Source organism: Rhinoderma darwinii, chromosome 3, assembly GCF_050947455.1.
Source record: "Rhinoderma darwinii isolate aRhiDar2 chromosome 3, aRhiDar2.hap1, whole genome shotgun sequence".
In the NCBI taxonomy this organism is placed as follows: Eukaryota; Metazoa; Chordata; class Amphibia; order Anura; family Rhinodermatidae; genus Rhinoderma; species Rhinoderma darwinii.
Window position 1 is genome coordinate 350166876 of NC_134689.1, and position 20794 is coordinate 350187669.

Consider the following 20794-nt stretch of genomic DNA (forward strand, 5'->3'; position numbering starts at 1 on the left):
GGGTCGATTTCAGGGTGTAAAACCCTAACAGCATCAGAAATGCAATGAAGAACCAAAAAAGAAGGATTGACGCTGGAAGACTGAAAAGTAGGAAATATACAAAAAATATTTTATTGACAATAATTACACAATATAAAAAGAATCCAAAAAAACCACAGTATAAAAACAGGGATCTTTGGCTGATGAAATGTAATCAAACCATGTGGCTACACAAGGGAATGGTATATAAAGTGCATGTGCGTCCTTGAATAAGATGATAAATGTAAGTATACATCCGTAAAGTTGCAGTCTGTACAGAGAACAGTTCAAGTGAAATGTATAGTAAATATGCAATCTCACAGACTACATGCAAGTGTGTCAGATGGTTACATAATGGTAAGAGAGCAGATGGAGCAGCACAAGTGCCACTCGACATACTGAATACAAAGGAGCGAAAAACATGCAGGATAAAGTAAAAGGAAAAGTAAGTGAAAATATTTAAAGGTCTCACATACCCATGGTAGTAGAACAAGGTAGGTACAGCCAAGGTCCACCCCAACGCGCGTTTCGGCGCTAATGCCTTCGTCTGGGGGTGGTGTAGGGTTGAGGTCAGGGGTCCTTTATTTGGACATAAGCCAATGAACTGGCAGGAGTGCATCTGTTGCGTATAACAGCTGATAAACTAGTGTTTCCCTGTCTGATTATTGGTCGCTGTCTGACCGCGGCCGGGATTGGACACACACGCCAGTGCCAGTGACGGAAGGCCCAGACCGGAAACACGTGACCGCATCAACACGATTCGGTCACGTGGATCAAGTGAAGGCTCGCCGTGAATGACAGAGGCGGGGGCCGCACCTCAACCACCAATGAGAGAGCGACACAGGGAACATGAGGTAATGAGTACAAAAATGTAAACAATGAGGCAGAGTTTGTACGCAGGTTGACACCGGATGGAAAATATAAGGAAGCTACAAAGATAATATATGGAGGTTTTAATAAAGGACAATAAATATGTAGTTTTAAAACCAGAAGTTTCGAATTAAATATGCCGCAAAGTAAATATGATAAAAATATGTGAAAAATACTATAACGTGTCAAAATTGAAAAGGGTGTAGCAGATACAATCCGTGCAAGAGGATAACGCAACAATGCCAGTGTGACTGTGACTTAATGGTTGTTGCAAAAGTAAGAAGTGTGAATGGTGTAATGGCTCTGTGCCTGGGAAAAGGGGGGGTAGGGAAGAAAATAAGTAAAAGTGCATGTGAATGTTCGTTGAAAATAGAGCAAGAAGTAAATAAATAGACAAAGTGCTGAATAATAAATAAGTAGGTGTGAAGTAATGGAAGAACATGCACTGCACAAAGTATGAATGAATCGATAATAGGGATATAGTTAAACAATAATAAAAATGGGAAAAGCATGATGTGAACAGTGTTAAATAAGTGTAAAAAGGTGAAAATAGACACAAAAGTGAAAAGTATAATGTGGACAAGAAATATGATATTGAAGACTCACATTTACAACACCAGTTATGGTGTTGACTACATCAGACACAATACAAAAAATTAATTAGTGAATAATTTGAATACGAAATGTGTATAAATATACAAATGAAGGTCCTAATATATCAAGGGATGAATAATGAAATAACAATGGAAAAAATGTGGGGTGAGAATAAATTCAAAACAAGGAATGCATGAGGTGCAGTAGAAGTAATGAAATCAATTAGATATATTTAATAGATTAATTTGGATACATATCCTCTTCCTTTGCACATCAGGTGTATACAGAGCCCCATCGTGCAGAATGACATCGCTATGGGCACAACCTGCTCTCATGGATTTTGCACTGCAGCAATGTTCAAAATCACGTGGTGCCAAAGTGAAGCGCCCCCCCCCGTCACGTGATCTGTCAGCCAACCACATTACGTAATGCGTTCTATTTTCAGAGACAATACACGGCTACGTCACAGAGGGGGTCCCTGCTGTGACTGACAGCTGCGCTCCGCCAGTGACGTCATCGCCTCCACATAGAACAGGAGCCGATCCATGTACTAGAACATATCTATGTATAATCTTATTAGGGTTGCATCTTAACCCTCTGTAGCTATCATTTCTGAAGCAGCAAGCCTGTATAATGCCGGCCATTCAGCAATATATAACTTATCTATGCCATGCACTCTCCTGCATATGATGCCAGCATGGTTGAATGCTGGCAGTACACAGTCATTGCTATGTTCCACCATACGTCATTGTATGTCGATATGCATCATGTTTACAGTCATAGAACACGTCTAGTAGTCCATGCCTGACTGTATTGAGATACTGTCACGATACTTCCGTGCACATTTACAGCACAGGCCCTTTCCCTCTGCATACATGTACACGGGCACGTATAACTAATATCGCCTAGTTAACGATAAATGCATATTTAGCGAGCTAGACGCTGATGACGTCACTACATTCACGAATGGAACACATTTCTAGGAGCGGACCAATCAGGTGTGCAAACAGCTGAATGGGCGTGTCCATCCTCTGAAGGTGTGTCACTGGCAATACACTGCCCAATTACAACTAAAGTCTGTTGACAGCAATTCTGGCCCCTCCCTTCAGATGCTCTATTGGTCGGCCCCATGTGTCATTAAGACCAATAGAAAGTAATGGGAGGACTGTGTGCCGTGGAAACGTGACCAATCGGGTCCCGCCACTGTGCCAGTGGGCGTGCCTGCGCAGGCGAGCAAGGGGCGTGTTTTGCAGGAGCAGATAAACAACAATCCCAGCACTTCCCCCATAGACTCGGTTACTTAGACACCGGGACAAGGCTGAGGACACTGAGCAACGAGCCCGGTACACGCCATACCATTCCTCAGCCAGCGATCTGTCACCACCTCCGCCGGTACACCGTGCCCTGTCACCACCACTTCTCTCTCCTGCTCCCTGGTGCTGGAAAATGGCGGCCTCGGTCTGTGTCAACATCCAGATGCTGCTGGAGGCGGCGGAGTATCTGGAGCGGAGGGAGAGAGGTGAGAGTGGATATGTGTACATTCCGGTGTCACCCTCCTGTATATGGAGCAGACACGTGAAGGCATCCTGTCTCGTAATACTGTATACGCAGCAGTCTATATCATGACATACATCACTATATATATATATATATATATTTGCATGCCCTGATATGCATGTGTGTGTGTATATATATATATATATATATATATATGTGTGTGTGTGAGCCTTGTGTAAATAGTGAATGCACATACATGAGTAAATCTTCTCCCTTGTGATCAGCTGTTTCTTGCATATATTGATATGTATGTGTATTATATGTACCCACAATGCACCTGTGTTTACCGTCACTATACATGATACTCGTGTGTATGTGGAGACTTATCACGCTTGTGCATCTACCTGACATACGTGATTTTTCTTGCGCATCGCGTATTCCGTTCTATAGCATAGACTGTATATATGGTGTAATGTTCTGTACATACAGTATCATCTCATACATGTATGTGGAGTCCTGTGAATATATAGTAGTAAGTATTCTGCAGGCAGATTGCGGAGTGTATGATGTTTACAGAAGCAGCGTTGTTCCTACATTCATCGCCATAGGCACCTGTGTTACTGCCGTGTAGTCATGCGTGTACATACGTGATCCTGTTATTCACATTGGAGCATGTTATTACTATTATGGCTGCTCAGGCCTCCCCTGATTCATGCCCAGGTCCTCCGTCAGATGAAATGCCCATCATGGCACATGATTTCTGGCTGAATAGTACATATCGGATGCAGCTACATTGTGTGATATCATCGTCTCCATAAACATGTACACAACCCACTCTGAGCCCATCTATGCCTGGCACTGCCAAGTGCTGGCGTTACCGTCAAAGCAATAATTACCAGGCAGCATTTCTCCATAATAGTTGTTAATTATCCTCCAAATATTTTTGCACTTGTACGGGCTGCCTATTATTATGTTAATATATTGAATAATTCACATGATGCAGAGGTAGTGCCTGAAAATGGAGCCTGGCTCTTCTTCTATGATCTGAGAAATAGAAGCTCCTGCTAAAAATCGAGTGCATTTGCATAAAAAAAAAAAAAGTAGGGGTCCTGTATTTTGTGGGGTGCCCCGGCCGTACCCAGACTGGAATTATTATGTGTGCCTGTTACTCGTGGTCAACACAACAGGTTCCAGAGGAGGGAGGGGGAAGAAGAATAATAATGCCATCTTGGGAGGAGGAAAATGGGTTTTAATAATTTTTTTATTTTTTTTTACATTTATTTTATTTTTTTAATTATTATTTATCTGCTAAAATAGAAACCTGCATCTAAAACTCCTACACTGCTTTAAAGCACTAATGTTCTGCAGCTAATACCTGAGCACGTGGCATTGCTGGATGTCACCGGCATGACGGCAGTTACGTGGCCTTGACCTACTCTGTGGTTGCGTTTTTATATATTGTTGACGTTCTAAATAGTGTTATATATTTATACTTTTATTTATTTATTTTTAAACTTCATTTTATTGCAGATATAACTTTTTATACAAACACAAAAGACAGTGACGTTCATATTTCACATAAGATGTAATAATCAAGACATATTATAAATCACAGTGAGCATTTTACGGGCCTTTATTCATTGGCTCTCTGAACACGTCTCACGGCTTCTTTATGCTTTTTATATACTTTAGACAAGCTGTAAATAATTTACGGCATGTTTAAGGGTCGAAGAACTCCTGCAGTTGTAGACCTACGTGTACCTGAGCGTCAGGAGGATCTTCAGCATTGTGAGTGCAGCGTCCACAAGAACACCCCCCGCCATGTTATTTATCACCCATTCCTTAAATAGCGCCATCATATAGCACAGCGTCGTGATGAGAAACAGTCGCAATAGTCTCTGCGTCTAGTGGCGGTCAAAATCTAGTTTTCTCATCTCAAACGTACTTTAGGACCAATGTAGAAGAAAAATTGCAGTACCCACACCGTGCCCAATCAAACCCACACAACCATGTGAAGTACATACAAACGCCATGCAGATGGTACCATGTTGCCTTGGTCTGATTCTTACCTGGTGCTAACCATTGAGCCACCGTGCTGTCCAGTCAAGATTATCAGAATATTTTTGGTTCGGATGTGGAAGTGATGTGTGGTCCTGTGAATGGACTGTGGTCGACACTGATCTGGCTAGGACACATGGGTAGACGTTATTCCGGACACTCGGGTACCATGAGGCCTACTACTATTACACAAAAACGTAGAGGGACCCACATCGCAACTCTTCTTTAAACCCCAGACTTGATGAAGAAAGGTCATGTAGGTGTTGGGTACTTCTATCGTGGATATTCTATCTAGCAATTTGCTATTATGTTCTGGTCCAATGCACATGACCATAGTGGTATTGCGGGTCGCAAAACCTTGGATCTGTTGCAGTCCATTAGTCCGCAAAAAAACTTTTGTTGTGCATCAGTGTCATCAAGATTCACGGATCCACAACCATTAAAAAAAAAAAAAATGTCACCAGTTTGTGAAGCCGCAAATCCGGACCGTAAAATTACTTGTCCTGAGTTTTTGTGCTCTGGATTCGCGACCCCAGCACGGATCCGAGAAAACCACGGTCGTGTGCATGGGGTTCATAGAAATAAATGGGTCCGCAAAAATGTAGATAAAGTGCGAACACAAAAGCACGATCATCTGCATGAGGCAATTTTTTTTTTTTTTTACTGTTATGTTCATGTCGATCCCTGCAAACACCATCATAATATAATCGCTGTTTATGGTAGTCTGTATTCTGGCAGGGTTTTTTTTTTTATGATCAATCTGCCGCTTTCTTATTAGACTGTGCAATTTGGAATATATCAACGTCGTATTTTTATGTTTTTTATGATTTATTGTTGCGTCGATGGACGTGTGATAGGGTGGTGCTTCTGCCGTGCTTAGAGAGCGAGAATTTATTGTGTTATCCGGTTAACGGTCGTATCTCTTGTGTCGTACGCAGAAGCCGAGCATGGTTATGCTTCCATGTTGCCTTACGATAGCAAGGAGAGGGACAGCTTGAAGAGGAAAAGCAAATCGAAAAAAAGCAGCAGTAGCAGGTAAGCTCGGCCTGTGATGTGCTCCAGTCACTCGCAGTTTTGCTCGCCGTTCACATGCTATCCGCGTGTGACATTTGGCAGCCTGCGCGCCCCGTGGCTTTGTGCCGTCATTTAGAAACCTCTGGCCATTCCTGCTCTTGTTTTCATGTGTCTGAGCTGTTCAAGCAGTGAGAATGGAAAGCAGATTGGCCGGGCGAGTGAATTTAATATGAGGAGACACGTCTCCGGTATAAGGTGAGGACGGCGTGGCTGTTGAAATTTTCATATTAAAGAACAAATAAAACAATGGAATTATACAAAAAAAAATAACGTGAAAAGATAATATACATGGAATTGGATCTTCACGGCCGTAGTGCTATTAAGTAATAGCGGTCTTTGCCCTCCTTGCCAGCCATGCAAATGTGCGGAGACGTTTTCCATTTAAGCTGCGCTGAGCTTTGATAATATTGTAGGATTATTCCATGCTCTGGATTTATTATATGTTCTTATTATGTGCATGCAGTTATGAGCACCACTATGATATCTGCTCCAGTTATTTTTTGCATTATATTTTTGATAATGTGAATTCCTCATACATATCCACCAGCAAAATTTAAACCAGGTATACATGCCCGATGCCAACCTCCCACTCAGTCTGCCCACAACAGAACCCGTTCTGCACACTAACCTGCCCCCCTTGTTCTTGTATGAAGTCTGAGTAATTGTAATCGCATTGTGTAGTATAATTTTACACCCTAGTGTACCCATACTAGAGGTCAGCGATCCTCTATCCGGTTGTCAAGCAGAAAAAATCTGCATTGAAAAATGCTTCTGCATTTTTTAGGCCGATTTTGAAGTTCAAGCGTATTGTTTTTTTGTTTAGGTGTGTATTATTATTATTATTATTATTATTATTCTTATTATTATTTTTTTAATTTAGCAAATGGAAAAACTGCATAAAAAAAAACGCTCCAAACGAATGGAGCGTTTTTTTTTAGCCTCCGATTTAATTAAAAACAAAAACACACGCCAATATAGGGTATGATGGTTTTGGTTTTTTTTTCCCCACGAGTGGACAAAAAACACCCGGGAAAAAAACGCCTGTACCGCCCATTGAAATCAATGGGGGGAGATTTGGGCGTTTATTGGCGCTGATTCGGATTGAGGTGCCGCGTAAAAAAAGCTGTGGGAACAGGGCCTAACTGGCATCCCCCATGGATTTTTCTTAATGAATGGAGATGGTGAATTGTTCAGCTGTAACCATAGCAACATGAGCCATGATGAGACGCACAGGCCGCTGTGTTGGTGTAGCGGCCATGTGCATTGCTAGGCCTGCGAGGAGCTGTGATTAGGCAGCGTGTGCTCTGAGGTGACCGGTGACAAGGTCACACAGAGTTCGGGTCTAATGGGACTTCCCTGGTGAAAACTGTCACAGCCAAATTGGTTGTGTGAAAACCACTGACATGACTATAACATGAGGCCGGTGACATGGAAATGGCCTGGCTGATATATACACCGGTTTATACAACGTAACGCCAAATATAAACTAATTCTCAACGGGCCAATCCGGGTTGCCGACTACTGATGCAGTGACACAAATTACATCTGACAGTTACCATAGAAACCACAAAACCACATATATAATATGCACAACACAATACAATAGGTTAATAGACCTAAAACCTGGTATATGGAGGACCATGTGAAAATATGCTTCAAGGCAAGAATATACGTCATGGCCATCTTTGTATAACATTATGGGCCCCTTACGTGCCACGCTTAATACAAAAATGATATAGAAGGATGATTATGGGTAAATGCATGACTGTATATAAAGCTTGAAATAGATGTAAAGATTAAACCCTTTCCCTAATATGAAGGGATTTAATGATAAATCATCTGATGGCATCCAGTGTCGTGAGTGATAAACGTTCCCGTCAATGGAAGATTCCCATGTCCATCTCGTAAACTGCTATTTCTCTAAAACAGGCCGCGTCAAAAGATTGGGCAGAAGTTTATTTGCCAGGACAATCCTTTTTTTTTTTTTTTGTAACTAGAAGCTGGCCTGGTGATCAGCTGGACCGGAGCTGATCGCAGCAGGTCTGGCTTCTCTTACCACCAGAGATCCACAGTTACCGCCGGGGAAAGCTGTGTCCGGCGATACATTTCCCCTCTAGCGGCTGCTGCAGAAGAGATCTAGTATTACATGGCAGTCATTGAAATGAATGACCAATCATGTAACACATTAGAGTTCCCGACAAGTGGCTTGAAAGCAACACGTGGCTCCTGGTTTCCCTGCGACATTGTATTGTCATGTTTTTATGTTTGTGTAATGCTGTAACGCAATAGTTTGTTCATGAATAAAGCTATCTATCTATCTCTGAACAATATTGTGCATTAGTGGGATCAGGGATGACATAGGAATACTAAAACTTGGATACTCGGTCAAAACCATATCACTGGCACTTAACACTAGGGTGAGAGACGTATCACTGGGTTAAAACATAAGCTTGCCTTTTCTTTTTAGGCCTCCTGTTCACGGGACGAGAATGATGGAGATTCCGCAGCATATTACACTAGCGGCAAAGTGCATGAGATTTGAACAAATCTCACTCGCACATGCGGAAAAAATCAGCAGGAAACCCGTGCGGAAATTGACCTGCGGTGCCGCTTCTCAATCTGCAGCATGTAAATTTATCTTGCGTAAATGCAACGGAAATTCCTGTGTGCAGGAGGCCTAAATATTCAGTGTAGCTCAACACAACCTGCCGTATTTGAAAGTGGTTGGGACCTCTGTAATACACGGACTGACCAGATCTGCCGGAGCAGGCCTTCCCCTCTGATTGCTGTAAGCCTAAGGCTGGGTTCACACGACCATGTTACGTCCGTAATGGATGGAACGTATTTCAGCCGGAAGTCCCGGACCGAACACATTTCAGGGAGCCGGTCTCCTAGCATCAGTTCTGTACGACGCTAGGAGTCCCTGCCTCGCTGCCGGACAACTGTCCCGTACTGTAATCATGTTTACAGTACGGGACAGTAGTTCCACAGAGACGCAGGGACTCCTAGCGTCGTACAGAACTGATGCTAGGAGCCCGGCTCCCTGCACTGTGTTCGGTCCGGGACTTCTGGCCGAAATACGTTCCGTCCATTACGGACGTAACATGCTCGTGTGAACCGAGCCTAAATGTGGCACATGGAAAGGGATTTTCTTTATGCGACCAGCCCTTTAATAAAAGAACTGATCAGTTTTGCCGCCTGTTGGGCCAAGTAAGACATTCTGAATAGCAGACTCTACTTATGGAGCATCTAAGTAATGATACCATGAGTAATGCTACCATGCCTTTTGGGTTTTTTCTGCGTCCTGGAGAATTTGTACAGGTGTATAGCACTAGACCTCTACGCTTTGAGTGTAGTTTTTATTGTAAGGACCACACATGGGTGTTACACACATCATCGGAAATGACCGGGTTCTCAATCTCCAGCTTAAGGCCTGATTCAGATGAACGTGTCCGTTCTGCATCTGCAAAAGACGGACCGTATTTCATGCGTTTCAGTTCCATGTGGTATCCGCGTGCTTTCCGTGTGGCATTAGTGTTCCTGTTGTTTTTCTAATTTCTTTAGCAACAGGTGCGTGAAAAACACGGACAGCACACCGATGTCATCCGTGTGCTGTCCATGTTTTTCATTCACCCATGCTGCGTGAAAAACCACGGACGTGTAAACGGCTTCATTGAATTGCATAGGTCTGTATGCTGTCCGTTTTTTTTAACAGACAGCACTCGCATGTATAATACGCTCGTCTGAATAAGCCCTAACTGTTTAATCTGCAGGACTTTGTCAATCAGGGAATTTAATTTAATCTACCCCTTGGGGCTCCGGCCAGATTTGAATATGGCTATAAAATGCCTTCAGATCCTTATCAGTGTCAGATTAACACCTGCCTGTGGTGATGTGCCCTGTGCTGTGCCTACTGGATGTAGAAGACCATATAGACACTGCGGTAACATATCATCAGTAAATGGCTGATGTAACAACTGAAATGGTGCAGACGAAAGTCGCCATTCATCTGCCACTAACATACATGTACATATGTGAAGATCAGCCTCTGCTTGGTTCTATGACCGGTGTAGAGGTAGTGACTATTTAAAAAAGTCACAACCGAGAACATGCCCACTGAGAGTAGGTATATCCTTATGTGAAGCGATGAAGAATCCATCGTCTTCTACACGGAATGTGCATTTATGAAGATCTGCAAATTATCTGTGGCTACTTCTCTTTTAAAGAGAACCTAAGAAAATTGAAGCCTGAATTCGCATCATTACCGCGCCTCAGAAACGGCCGATGAGTAGGAAGCGCTTATTTTGTTTAAAAGAAATATTGGATGGCATTGGCCCAACACCTTGACGTGTTGCTATCCCTGATGCAGATGTTCTTTGAATGGATTAGTGTCAGCATTGTACCATTTTCTTTTTAAGGCTACGTTTAGACTTCGTAGAAATGTTCCTCCGTGGATTTTGCTGCAATTCCACAACCGGTCCCCGACCTATAGATCATTCTGTGGATTTGAAAATCCGTAGCATGCCCTAAAAAAATGTATGCATTTTTTACAGCACATATCAATGGGGTTTAATAAAACCCTATTGACTAGTCTTGCACTGTACTTGGTTGCAGATTTAAATTTTTCTACGAAGAAATTGTTGCGGTAAGGGCATATTACGGCTCCGTAATTGGGCATCCATAGGCTTTTATGGGGCCCTTCTGTCAGGTTTCCTGTGAATCAGATGAAAAAAAAACCATGGCATGCTCCGTCAGATACTGTATTGCAGCGTTCTTGTCCAATATTACCATTACTTCTTGAAGATAACTCCATAATACGTTGCCACGCTAAGCACCATGTCGGCACACTGAGTGCCTACTACTCCATACTTTGGAGTCGCAGGGACTCTGTGTGCCGCAGTACAGCCTCCTGTGCGCCGTATGACCAGTACGAAAACAGATTTCTATCAAGTATCTATGGTCCTCTTAACCGTAATAGTCCTCCACCAGCTAGGCGCATGAAAATATCTGGTCATTGCCATATAACTCGGTTATGACTTAAGTGTCCTATTGAACACGGTCTGTTTAAAGGGCAGCAATTAAGAAGTTAGTCAGTCGTGACCAACTCTTTCCTTGTTGTTTTGGTTCTTTAATTATATCGTCCACGTAACAAGTGTCATTTTCATACAATCCTGTAAAAATAACATGTCATTGTGATCTTACACCTCTGGTCATAAATGTAACCTCTTAGGAATGCGTCTTCCTATAAGAAGACATTTCAGTTTTAAGCTTGATGCTTGGACGCCTGTCCCGTTTAAGCAACATTTTTCATAGGTTCTCTTTTTAGTAAATATGAATCACTCCATCGAAACACCAGCCCTTATCTCAACACCTACTCCTTTCTGCTACCCATGATTTTCAAGTTTGTTCACGTGTCAAGGGGCTTGCCAATAATTGCTGTCAAGTTGTGGATTTCGGTAGATGAGAAAACGCCTTACCAGGACACGGGGACGTGATTGGTTTATGTGCAGGGTAATGAACATACAGACAAGCAGTAGAAGACTGAATTCAATGAAATGCTCAGCCCTTAGTCAGTCTTCTACTGTTTGTTTGTATGTTCATTACCCTGCACATAAACCAATCACGTTCTCCGAATATTCACAGCGCAACCAATCTGAAAGTTTACAGTGCTTGGGAATAAGTGACTGGGGCAGAAGAGGATGGAGGCGCAGCCTTATATAGTGGATCGAGCGGGTTCCCCAGCAGCATTTAAAAGAAACAGGATCCTGACCTGTCCACAGAGTTTAAGGCAGCACAGAGTATTTCAGGAGCCGCGTTCTGCTCCCGTAGGTAAACGGGGTAGCAGCACTGCGAAGACCGCACGGAGAATTCACCGGCGGTCAGGATAGAACGTAGCAGCTAGATGAGGGGAATACACCCAGCTGCTAAGTGAGACACAGCAGGCCGCGCTTCCAACACAACCGTGCTGTTAGCTATACAGCTGACGGCTGTCAGCCGTGCAGTAGGATCTTGTGCGGGGTGGTGACTTGCCAATCATGTGAAGGTGTTGGTAACAGACTGAGAGCTACGTAATGGTAAGAGCAGAGTTCACAGCAGCACAGAATATTTCAGGAGAGGAGCGTGCAGATGTTGAGGAGTGTATGATGCTGACTGGTCACGGATTGGTCAGCGTCATACACATAAACACGCCCAGTTAAAAACACAATACACGCCCAGTTGGACATAACGAAAAAAAAACGCCCAGTTGTCCATTTCAAAGCTCATTTGCATATATATAAAATAGCTCATAACTTGGCCAAAAATGAACGTTTTTAAAAAAAACAAAAAGTGTTCCTGTTATCTACATTGCAGCGCCGATCACATGCAATAGGAGATAGGGATTTGATAATCTGGTGACAGAGCCTCTTTAAACGGAATATGTCAGAAGTTTTGACCTCCCAAAACTATTGGCAGCAATATATAGTGGATGAGGAGAGCAGTGGAACCATACTTTGGCTGATCATGCAGTTTGCATGACCGAGAAATCCACGTTTTAATGTGCCAGGCACCGCGAAGGTGAGTATCGTGGAGGCGGCTCCTTCGTATGCAGTGCTGCGGACTCTACACTGAGCGCTCCCCCTGCCCCTCCTCTCCGCGTGACGGATCTAGTGTCCAATCAGGGCAGAGGTGGCACATTCGATCGTGGTGCTGGGGGAAATAAAACGTGGATTTCTCGGTCATGCAACCGGCATTAACATCGCCCCAGATATGGTTACTTCTACATTAGTCCTCCATATAGTGCTGTCGTGGTGTTTTAAGGGTTCAAAACTGCTGACCAAATCCCTTTAAACGTTTTCTCTAGAACTGGGAGTTCTGCGAGTACCACATCCACATCCATACGCACTTGAATGGGATGCTCTGCAGTACCGGGCACAACCATTCACATGGACGCTTGTGTAAACTATACACGGAACGAGTGCTGCGTCCCTTTCATTGGTGGTTGGACCTTACCGATAAAACATGAAGGTGTTGTACAGGCTCTGTGCTCTTAGACTCATCCTTTGGACTACTATTATTTTCTTTACTAGTTTTACCAACCACAACCACATTTTTTTTCCATAGTTGTTTGAATTTCTTTACCTTTTAATTACTTCCCCATATTTTACTTCCCAAAACGCTGCATCAGAAACATAAGGCTCGGTAACCGAGGCTGTCCATAAAATGATTATTATTCATATTGTTATAAATTACATATACACAAGATACCGTATCTGTATTGAGGATCTTCCTCTGATAACGTTTACAGGTCGGGTCATCTATGACATGAATACCTTTCACCCCGTCAATGTTTTCCCATCTGTTGTGATAAGATGCCATTGTGCGCGGTGCGCCTGTATTTATACGATTTCTCTATTCACCGGTACTGGCGGATGTCACATTTTCAGCACTGTTGCAAAATTCTATTAACCTCTACGGCCATTACATCTTGAGCCATGTTGTTTGTGCTGGCTGAACACAAAGGGTCTTTTAGGTTTGGATTTAGGCTTTGTTGTTGGAATAGGCCATTTTGTCTCGGCCTTGAGGGCTATCGATCTGAAAACACCAACATTAAATGGTCATTCATATGATAATCTGGGGAAAGGGCAGGGAGGAGCGTTCCCTCCATAGGTAACCTATGCTGCTGCCCTTTTTATTTTTTTTTCCCTCTAGCAAAAACATGTTACCTATTGTGTTTTTCTATGTATTTAGTTTTGCATCATAGGCTAAATTTTTTATTTTTTTTTATTTTTTTATGTCGCTGTGACAGCAACACCGACGGACTATTGATCCCAAATGTATCAAAGCAATGAAAATGTGGAATTCTTGTCCATAGCAAGCAATTATTCTCCACATCATTTACTAAACTGCACTTGCTATCAGCAAGAAAATGGCCGCTAGGATCCATGCACGTGGTCATATTATGGATCCATGTTACGCATGCCGTATTATGAAGCATTGATTTTTGGGCAGAATTTGGTGCCTCACAGAAACACGCAGGGTGTATGCATATGGCTCCATAGTACGATTTATTTTTTATTTTTTTCAGGACATAAACATTGGCCTGTCCTTAGGAGGGGCCTAACCTCCAGAGCCCCAGCGATCAGCAGAATAAAGCCCTGTTCACACTGAGGGGTTTTTTGCGCTGATTTTGACGCGAAAACTGCATCCGAATCCGCACCAAAAATGCCTGAAATGGCCCCCCCCCCATTGATTTCAATGGGAGGCAGATGCGTTTTCTTTCACGGGCGGCATTTAGTCGCTCGCGGGAAATGTGGCATGCACTTTCTTGCCCTGGTTTCTGCCTTTGACCTCCCATTGAAATCAATGTGAGGCAGAAAAAAACCCTCCGTGCTCGTTTCTGAGCATTTTTTTGCCAGCGCACCTAGCATTACTTTCAATGGGCGCGGGCGAAAAACGTGGCAAAAAAGTGCAGGCAGGTAAAAATCTGCCTCAAAATTCCTGAAGGAATTCTGAGGCAGATTTTTTCCACCTGCAAAAAATTCAGTGTGAACAGGGCCTTAAGGGGCTCTTTTTTGTTTTACGCAAAAAATATATTTTTCATAAAGCAATCATTCTGGAGCATCTTTTCTTAGAACCTTACGTTGTCGTTCCTCAGTTATTCCTCCTGGAAATTAATGACTAAATTTGACAACTGGTGATTAACAGTTGGGGATGTGTCCTTACACCTCTTTGATATTGTCCAATCGGTGCTGACAGAGTAACACTGTATAGGTACTTGCCTGTTTAACAACCAGTTCTCAATTCATTCATAAAATTTTAGGAGGAATAACAGAGGAACGGCAAAACGCAGAGTTCTAAGAAAATTTGTTTCAGAATAGTTCTTTCATGAGGAATACTATTATTTACTAAAATCGATATGTCTTTTTTTAATGCAGGCTCAAGGGATAAGTTGTCAACGACCATACTCAATGGTTGAAATTGCCTACTAAATCTCTTGGGCTAATCGCTGATACATGATCTTGCATAGTCATGATAAGTTGTTCCGCTTTCATAAGTTCTTGATGCCTCCATCTTGCCCGTGGAGCAATTAGATATTGGATTTTTGGGTATTTGTGATAATAATTGGTAGGAAACTCCTGGTTGAACATCATCAAGCCTTTGGTCTTTTACAAGCATGGTCTTGGCCACCGTCATACAGTGTGTACCTGGCACCATATTCATTTGTATTATTGGAGAAAACGGCAGGCTGTCCTACGTCTTTACTCAAGAAGGATTATAATTGTGATTCCACCTAGACATACCATGTGCTTTACTCCTCTAGTAATAGGTTCACCCACGCAGAGCTCTACTTGTCTCTCTGACATTAATCCTGCTCTTCTTTTAACAAGGCCACGTTTCTAATATTTAAATGACGGTATAATTGTAAGCCTAATATTAGAGAGGATGTGACTAATTCATTGGTTATTTTTGTATTTCAGATCAACCCATAATGAAATGGAGAAGAACAGGTATGTCTAGTCTCTTTACATGTTTGTTTATTCGCCCTCATCACCTCCGCCATCTCTTTCTTGTAAGAAACCCTACTCCTAACCTCTTCCTTATTGTCATGCTAAGGCTTCGTTCACATCTGGGCTAGGGTCCCGTTCGGACGTTCCGCTGAGCTTTCCGGCGGAACGGGACCCTGACTGACACAAACGGACTACGCTATTGATTTCTGTTAAAACGACGGAACCCTTGCACAACGGAGACAAACGGAAACGATTGGCACCGGATCAATCACCATTGAAATCAATGGTGATGGAAATGGTAACCTCTGGTTTCCGTTTGTGTCAGTCAGGGTCCCGTCCTGCCAGAAATCTCTGACGGAATGAGACCCTAGCGCAGATGTGAACGAAGCCTAAGTCCTCCCCGGAGGCTTTAGAGCAGGACCACAGTGTCCATTATCACCGGATTCTGGAGTCATTAGAGATCTATTTTTTTGTCTGTATTGATTTTGTTTTTATTCTTTTTCCAATTTTACTCCACCCTGGTAATTGCCTTAATTATTGGTTAGCCTTGTGTCACATTTCTGTTCTTCAAAAAAGTTGATCTACAGGGTCTAGTTTCTACTGTAACACATTTGGTTTTTGTGTTTTGTACATGTGGAATAACCAGTATATGTTTTAATATTCATGCAGGAAGAATGTTTTCTATCAAAATGATAGATGGTAAGAGTGGTTAAGTTGGGTCACAACCAGTAGGGCCACTATTACCACTCCCTTAGGAGTTTCTTACCCAACTTTACTTCTGAATAATAAATCTGGCTTTCTGTACTACAGAAGGAAGGAGTCGCTGTCTGGTTGGGCAGTATTTTATTGCTCCCCATATGCACTATTTTATTGGAATCTTTTTTTTTTAGATTGTGCTCTTATGCCTATGACCTTTAAAGGGAATCTTAACCAATTGATATCATGTAGTTTTTAGGCCCAAAATGATGTGCTGATTCATTTCTTTAATATATATTACAGTTGGAGCTGTGTTTTTTTTCTGGCTACCTGCAGTCACCACTAGATGGAGCTTTAGAGCTTACTGCATGTTTTTTTTTTTTTTTTTTGATGTATAATCAGTATGCAGTAAACTTCTAAGCTCCCCCTAGTGGTGGCTGTAGGCAGACAGAATTTTATCACTTATAATTTTACTGTAGAGCTGGCATCATCATGCTTTCTTATAATACAGACCGAACTGAAATACTGGTCTTAAATATGTTATTTACATGTGCTAAATAAAGTTGTTTTTTTTGTGGGAAATTTAATAACTTCTTTATAGCAGGCGCTGATTTGATTTTCTGGTGCAGACAGGCAAAGATATGCAAAATTTATTAAGAGCTGTGCACCTCTTAATAAATTTGGCGCATTTACTCCAGTGCAGTTGAGTTTGACTTAATAAGCTCCCCTATGACTACATGGCTGGGAATCGACAGGGTGTTTTTGATCGCGGATTTTACTTCAGTTTTCTAGGGAATTTCACGTGCTTCTTAATTGCTGTAAACCGAGAATCGTCAAAACTGACGCCGTTTTACTGCAAATTGCTGCGGTTTTTGGCCATGCGGTTATTACAGGTGAAGCATATTCAAACAATGTGCTTCAGCTGTAAAAGAATCGGTGGGTGAGAATCGAGGCGATTTGCTGTAAAACACATGCCGTTTTTCACAGCATTTAAGAAGCCCATGAAAACTGTAGTAAAAATGTGGTAAAAGCGCTCTGGAGTTCCAGCCTGATGCTCATGTTAAGGTGTATTTTAATCCACTGAGGCTACATTCACGAGAGCGTATCCGATTCACTCGCGTGAAAAACACATGTGAATCTGGTCCGTGTGTGTTGCGTGATTGAAATCAATGGGTCCGTGTGCTGCGCGTGATTTCGAAGCGCAGCACATGGACGTTATTCACGTTCAACTGAATGAGCCCCGAGGGTTATTGAACTAATCTAAATGCCTCGCAGTTTTTATTTATTGCTCGGGGCAATCCTCAATTATTGGGGCACAGCAATGTCTGATCACATTTATGGACTATGCATCTTCCCCCAAACCTCTTAGTTTATTTGTAATCTTCTGGGTTTTTTCCTAGGCGAGCTCATTTGCGGCTTTGTCTGGAAAAGCTAAAAGTATTGGTACCCTTAGGTCCTGAATCCAACAGACATACCACGCTAAGTCTCTTAACAAGAGCAAAGTTGCACATTAAGGTGAGCACGATTGTGGGTCAAGCCACCCTTGTACTACATATAGATGCCGGTCACAGTGTATGGTCTGTTTTAATTTCTTGCCTACTTTATCTTCTACAGAAACTTGAAGATTGTGACAGAAAGTCACAGCACCAATTAGAGCAGCTACAGCGGGAGCAGCGGCACTTAAAAAGGCAGCTAGAAAAATTTGGAGTTGAAAGAATTAGAATGGACAGTATAGGGTCGGCAGTGTCATCTGAGAGATCGGATTCTGATCGGGGTGAGTGCTTTCAATCATATGGTTTCTCCTCCATTGCATCATGTATATCTTCATGCTTCACTGTTCACTATTTAACACAAGTCGTTTTCCAACATATTCCCTCATAGAAAGAGAAATATCACACCGTCACTTTTGGTCAAGTGAGACCTAGATCTGAGAACTGTATAATGTCTTCTCTCACAATGTCTCCGGTGCATTTCCATAATATGTAGTGGCATATTATATGTAGTATTATTTTTTCTGTAGCAGTGCATGTGAATTTATGAAAATTTGTAATATATCTTTATCAGGGGGAAGTGACAACTTCCTCATCTTCCAGCAGCCTATAGTTCCGCTTTCTCTGCCTGCAGGGTATCTGTAAATGTTCAGAAACCTCTTGGGCCTTATTCACACGAACGTTTAATACGCCCGTGTGACGGCCGTTGAAACAACGGTCGTCACACGGACCTATGTAATTCAATGGGCCGTTGTTTCAATGGAGCGTGTGAAGGGTCCGTGAAAACAATAGAACATGTCCTATTTTTTTCGCGCTTCACACAAGTCTATGGTTGATGCGTGATAACGTGTCCCGCAGAGGTGCAGCACGGGTGCACCTTGGACGCGAAAAATTGCAATTTTTCACGTCTGAGGTTTCATACGCTTGTGTAAATCTAGCCTTAGGGTCAGTTCATAGTGTTTTGGGGGTTTTTTGTGCAGATTTTGACACTGAAACTGTGTCTGAATTAGGCGTTTTTCCCGGGCAGCCTGTGGTCGCACTGGAAAAAAATAAGCATCATGTCCTTTCTTGCCGCGGTTTCCCCTATGACGTACCATTGAAGTCAATAGAATGCTGAAAAAACCTGTACGATTTTTCACTGCGTTTTTTTTTTTTTGCCCACAGTCCCTGCATTAGTATCAAAGGCCACGGGCGAAAAAACATGGAAAAATATGTGCAGGCAGTTAAAAATCTGCCTCAAAATTCCTGAAGGATTTCTGAGGCAGATTTTTTGGGCCTGCAAAAAGCTCTGTTTAAACAGGGCCTTAGACTCCTCCAGAATATGAGTCTATTGTGAGTAGGGGGATGCAGCTGCAGTTTCTTTTCCTCAGTGTTTCAGTGAGAGGGGGGAGGGGAGCAGCAGAGGGGGGATGTATGAATGCCTTACACATGATCAGAAGCTCCTGCTTTGTGTAGACCATACGATACTCATTGGAATTATTATTTTTTCCACAGAAGAGATTGATGTGGATGTGGAGAGCACAGACTATTTAACAGCAGAGCTGGACTGGAGCAGTAGCAGTAGCAGTGCCAGTGACTTGGATGAGAGGGGAAGCCTGCAGAGCATTTGCAGTGATGAAGGCTATTACAGTGCCGGAATTAAAAGGATAGAACTACAAGACAATCCAAAAACCAGTGTTACCCTATAAACCATCAGTAAGAGAAGGTGAGGGGAGGGGGGAGAGCTTTCAAGTGTCCCAGCAATTCTTCACCCTCCTTCCCAGTGCTCCTACATCAGAGACTGTCTTATCTAGTGACTGCATTCACACCATAATCTTGCACGTAAAAATGTCCACTCAGACTCCCAGCTCTCTGTTTGTTGCTTCCCTTTCCTAGAGCTCCTGACAGGTATGTGGGTGTCAGTTTACATTTTAAATCTCACGCTATCCCATCAGCCTTTGTCCCCCAGGAGACTACATTCCAGAAACACAATGAAGCACTCAAATAGAAAAATGATATACATAGATTTATGTACAAAAGGTGCAACAATGCAGCAGTGGTAAAGATTGTGGAGGTGAGTGTGCGCTCATCTTCTGCATCTGTCATCTCCACCCACTAGATTTGACCAAGCACAGAGGTTCTGTTATCTCCCTGCAACACGGAAAGTTTCTTGCATCACCTGGAATACACAACTGGGAGCTGTATGAAGGATTTATGTCGAAAGCATCTTGCTACACTGCAAGGCCTCAGTTTACAGCTATTATACTATCCAATCCGAAGCTGCCAGGAGGCTACAGAAGAAGGGACATGTTGTCTCTATTCAGTGATTCTGGCTCAGAACAGTGAGAATGCTGCTAATATATATATATATTTTATTTTCACAAAGTAGTGCACCTAATGTTGCACTGAACCCAGCACACTCTTAAAAAAAAACAAAAAAAAAAAAACACAAAAAACGCAAAGCTGGACCTCTCTGGCTTTTTTTGGGAGATCTTTAAAACCACTTTTTTTGGCAACTGTTCTCTTTGATTTCACCCTGTTTATTGGTTGTTGGTGTTTGTTATGACTCTATTATATTAGAGTGTTATCTATTAGCGGTATATGGGTCTTGGCATTCATTGTTTCTATTAGTACTTATTACCCAGTACAGTTACTGGTCCTAAATCTGGTATTCAATCCAGGTGTGGGGGAACCAAAAGTCCCATCATATCTTGACAGTATGACTGTCAGGTAATCTGGGACATGTCAATCAGAATATCTGGACGCTCGCTCACACATTGGTTTTGGCCGCACCTGACTACAAGCTGTGCATTTTGAACATATGCCCTTATTATTTTTTTTTGGTTTTTATTGTATTGGTGTCTCTCCCAAAGTCTATCCCGAGAAGACATGCATCCAGTTAGAGAGCGCTCCGTACAAAGACAATAGCGGCCTTGTTTATTCGGTTAGTAGAACATGCAGTTCTTTTACAACCATTTTGCAAAAAGCTTTTTAACTAGGTTGGACATCTAGAACTCCCAACTTTTGCCG

At 42.5% G+C, this 20794-nt stretch overlaps 1 protein-coding gene across 3 annotated transcripts; it reads left to right on the top strand.

The window, feature by feature from the left end:
* The first annotated feature begins 1973 nt into the window (after nt 1-1973).
* On the top strand, nt 1974-20023 carry MXD1 (MAX dimerization protein 1). Of its 3 annotated transcripts, XM_075858498.1 has the most exons (7): nt 2429-3001; nt 5976-6072; nt 15570-15599; nt 17696-17810; nt 17910-18069; nt 19280-19490; nt 19884-20023. In XM_075858498.1, the coding sequence occupies exons 1-6, from the start codon at nt 2929-2931 to the stop codon at nt 19471-19473; spliced, it is 669 nt and encodes a 222-aa protein (XP_075714613.1). In that variant the 5' UTR covers nt 2429-2928; the 3' UTR covers nt 19474-19490; nt 19884-20023. The 3 variants fall into 3 exon arrangements, with proteins under 3 accessions (XP_075714614.1, XP_075714613.1, XP_075714612.1); XM_075858499.1 differs by lacking the exons at nt 2429-3001; nt 19884-20023 and adding an exon at nt 1974-2029 and having other exon boundaries at nt 19280-19625; XM_075858497.1 differs by lacking the exon at nt 19884-20023 and having other exon boundaries at nt 2433-3001; nt 19280-19625.
* The last annotated feature ends 771 nt before the right edge of the window (nt 20024-20794 follow it).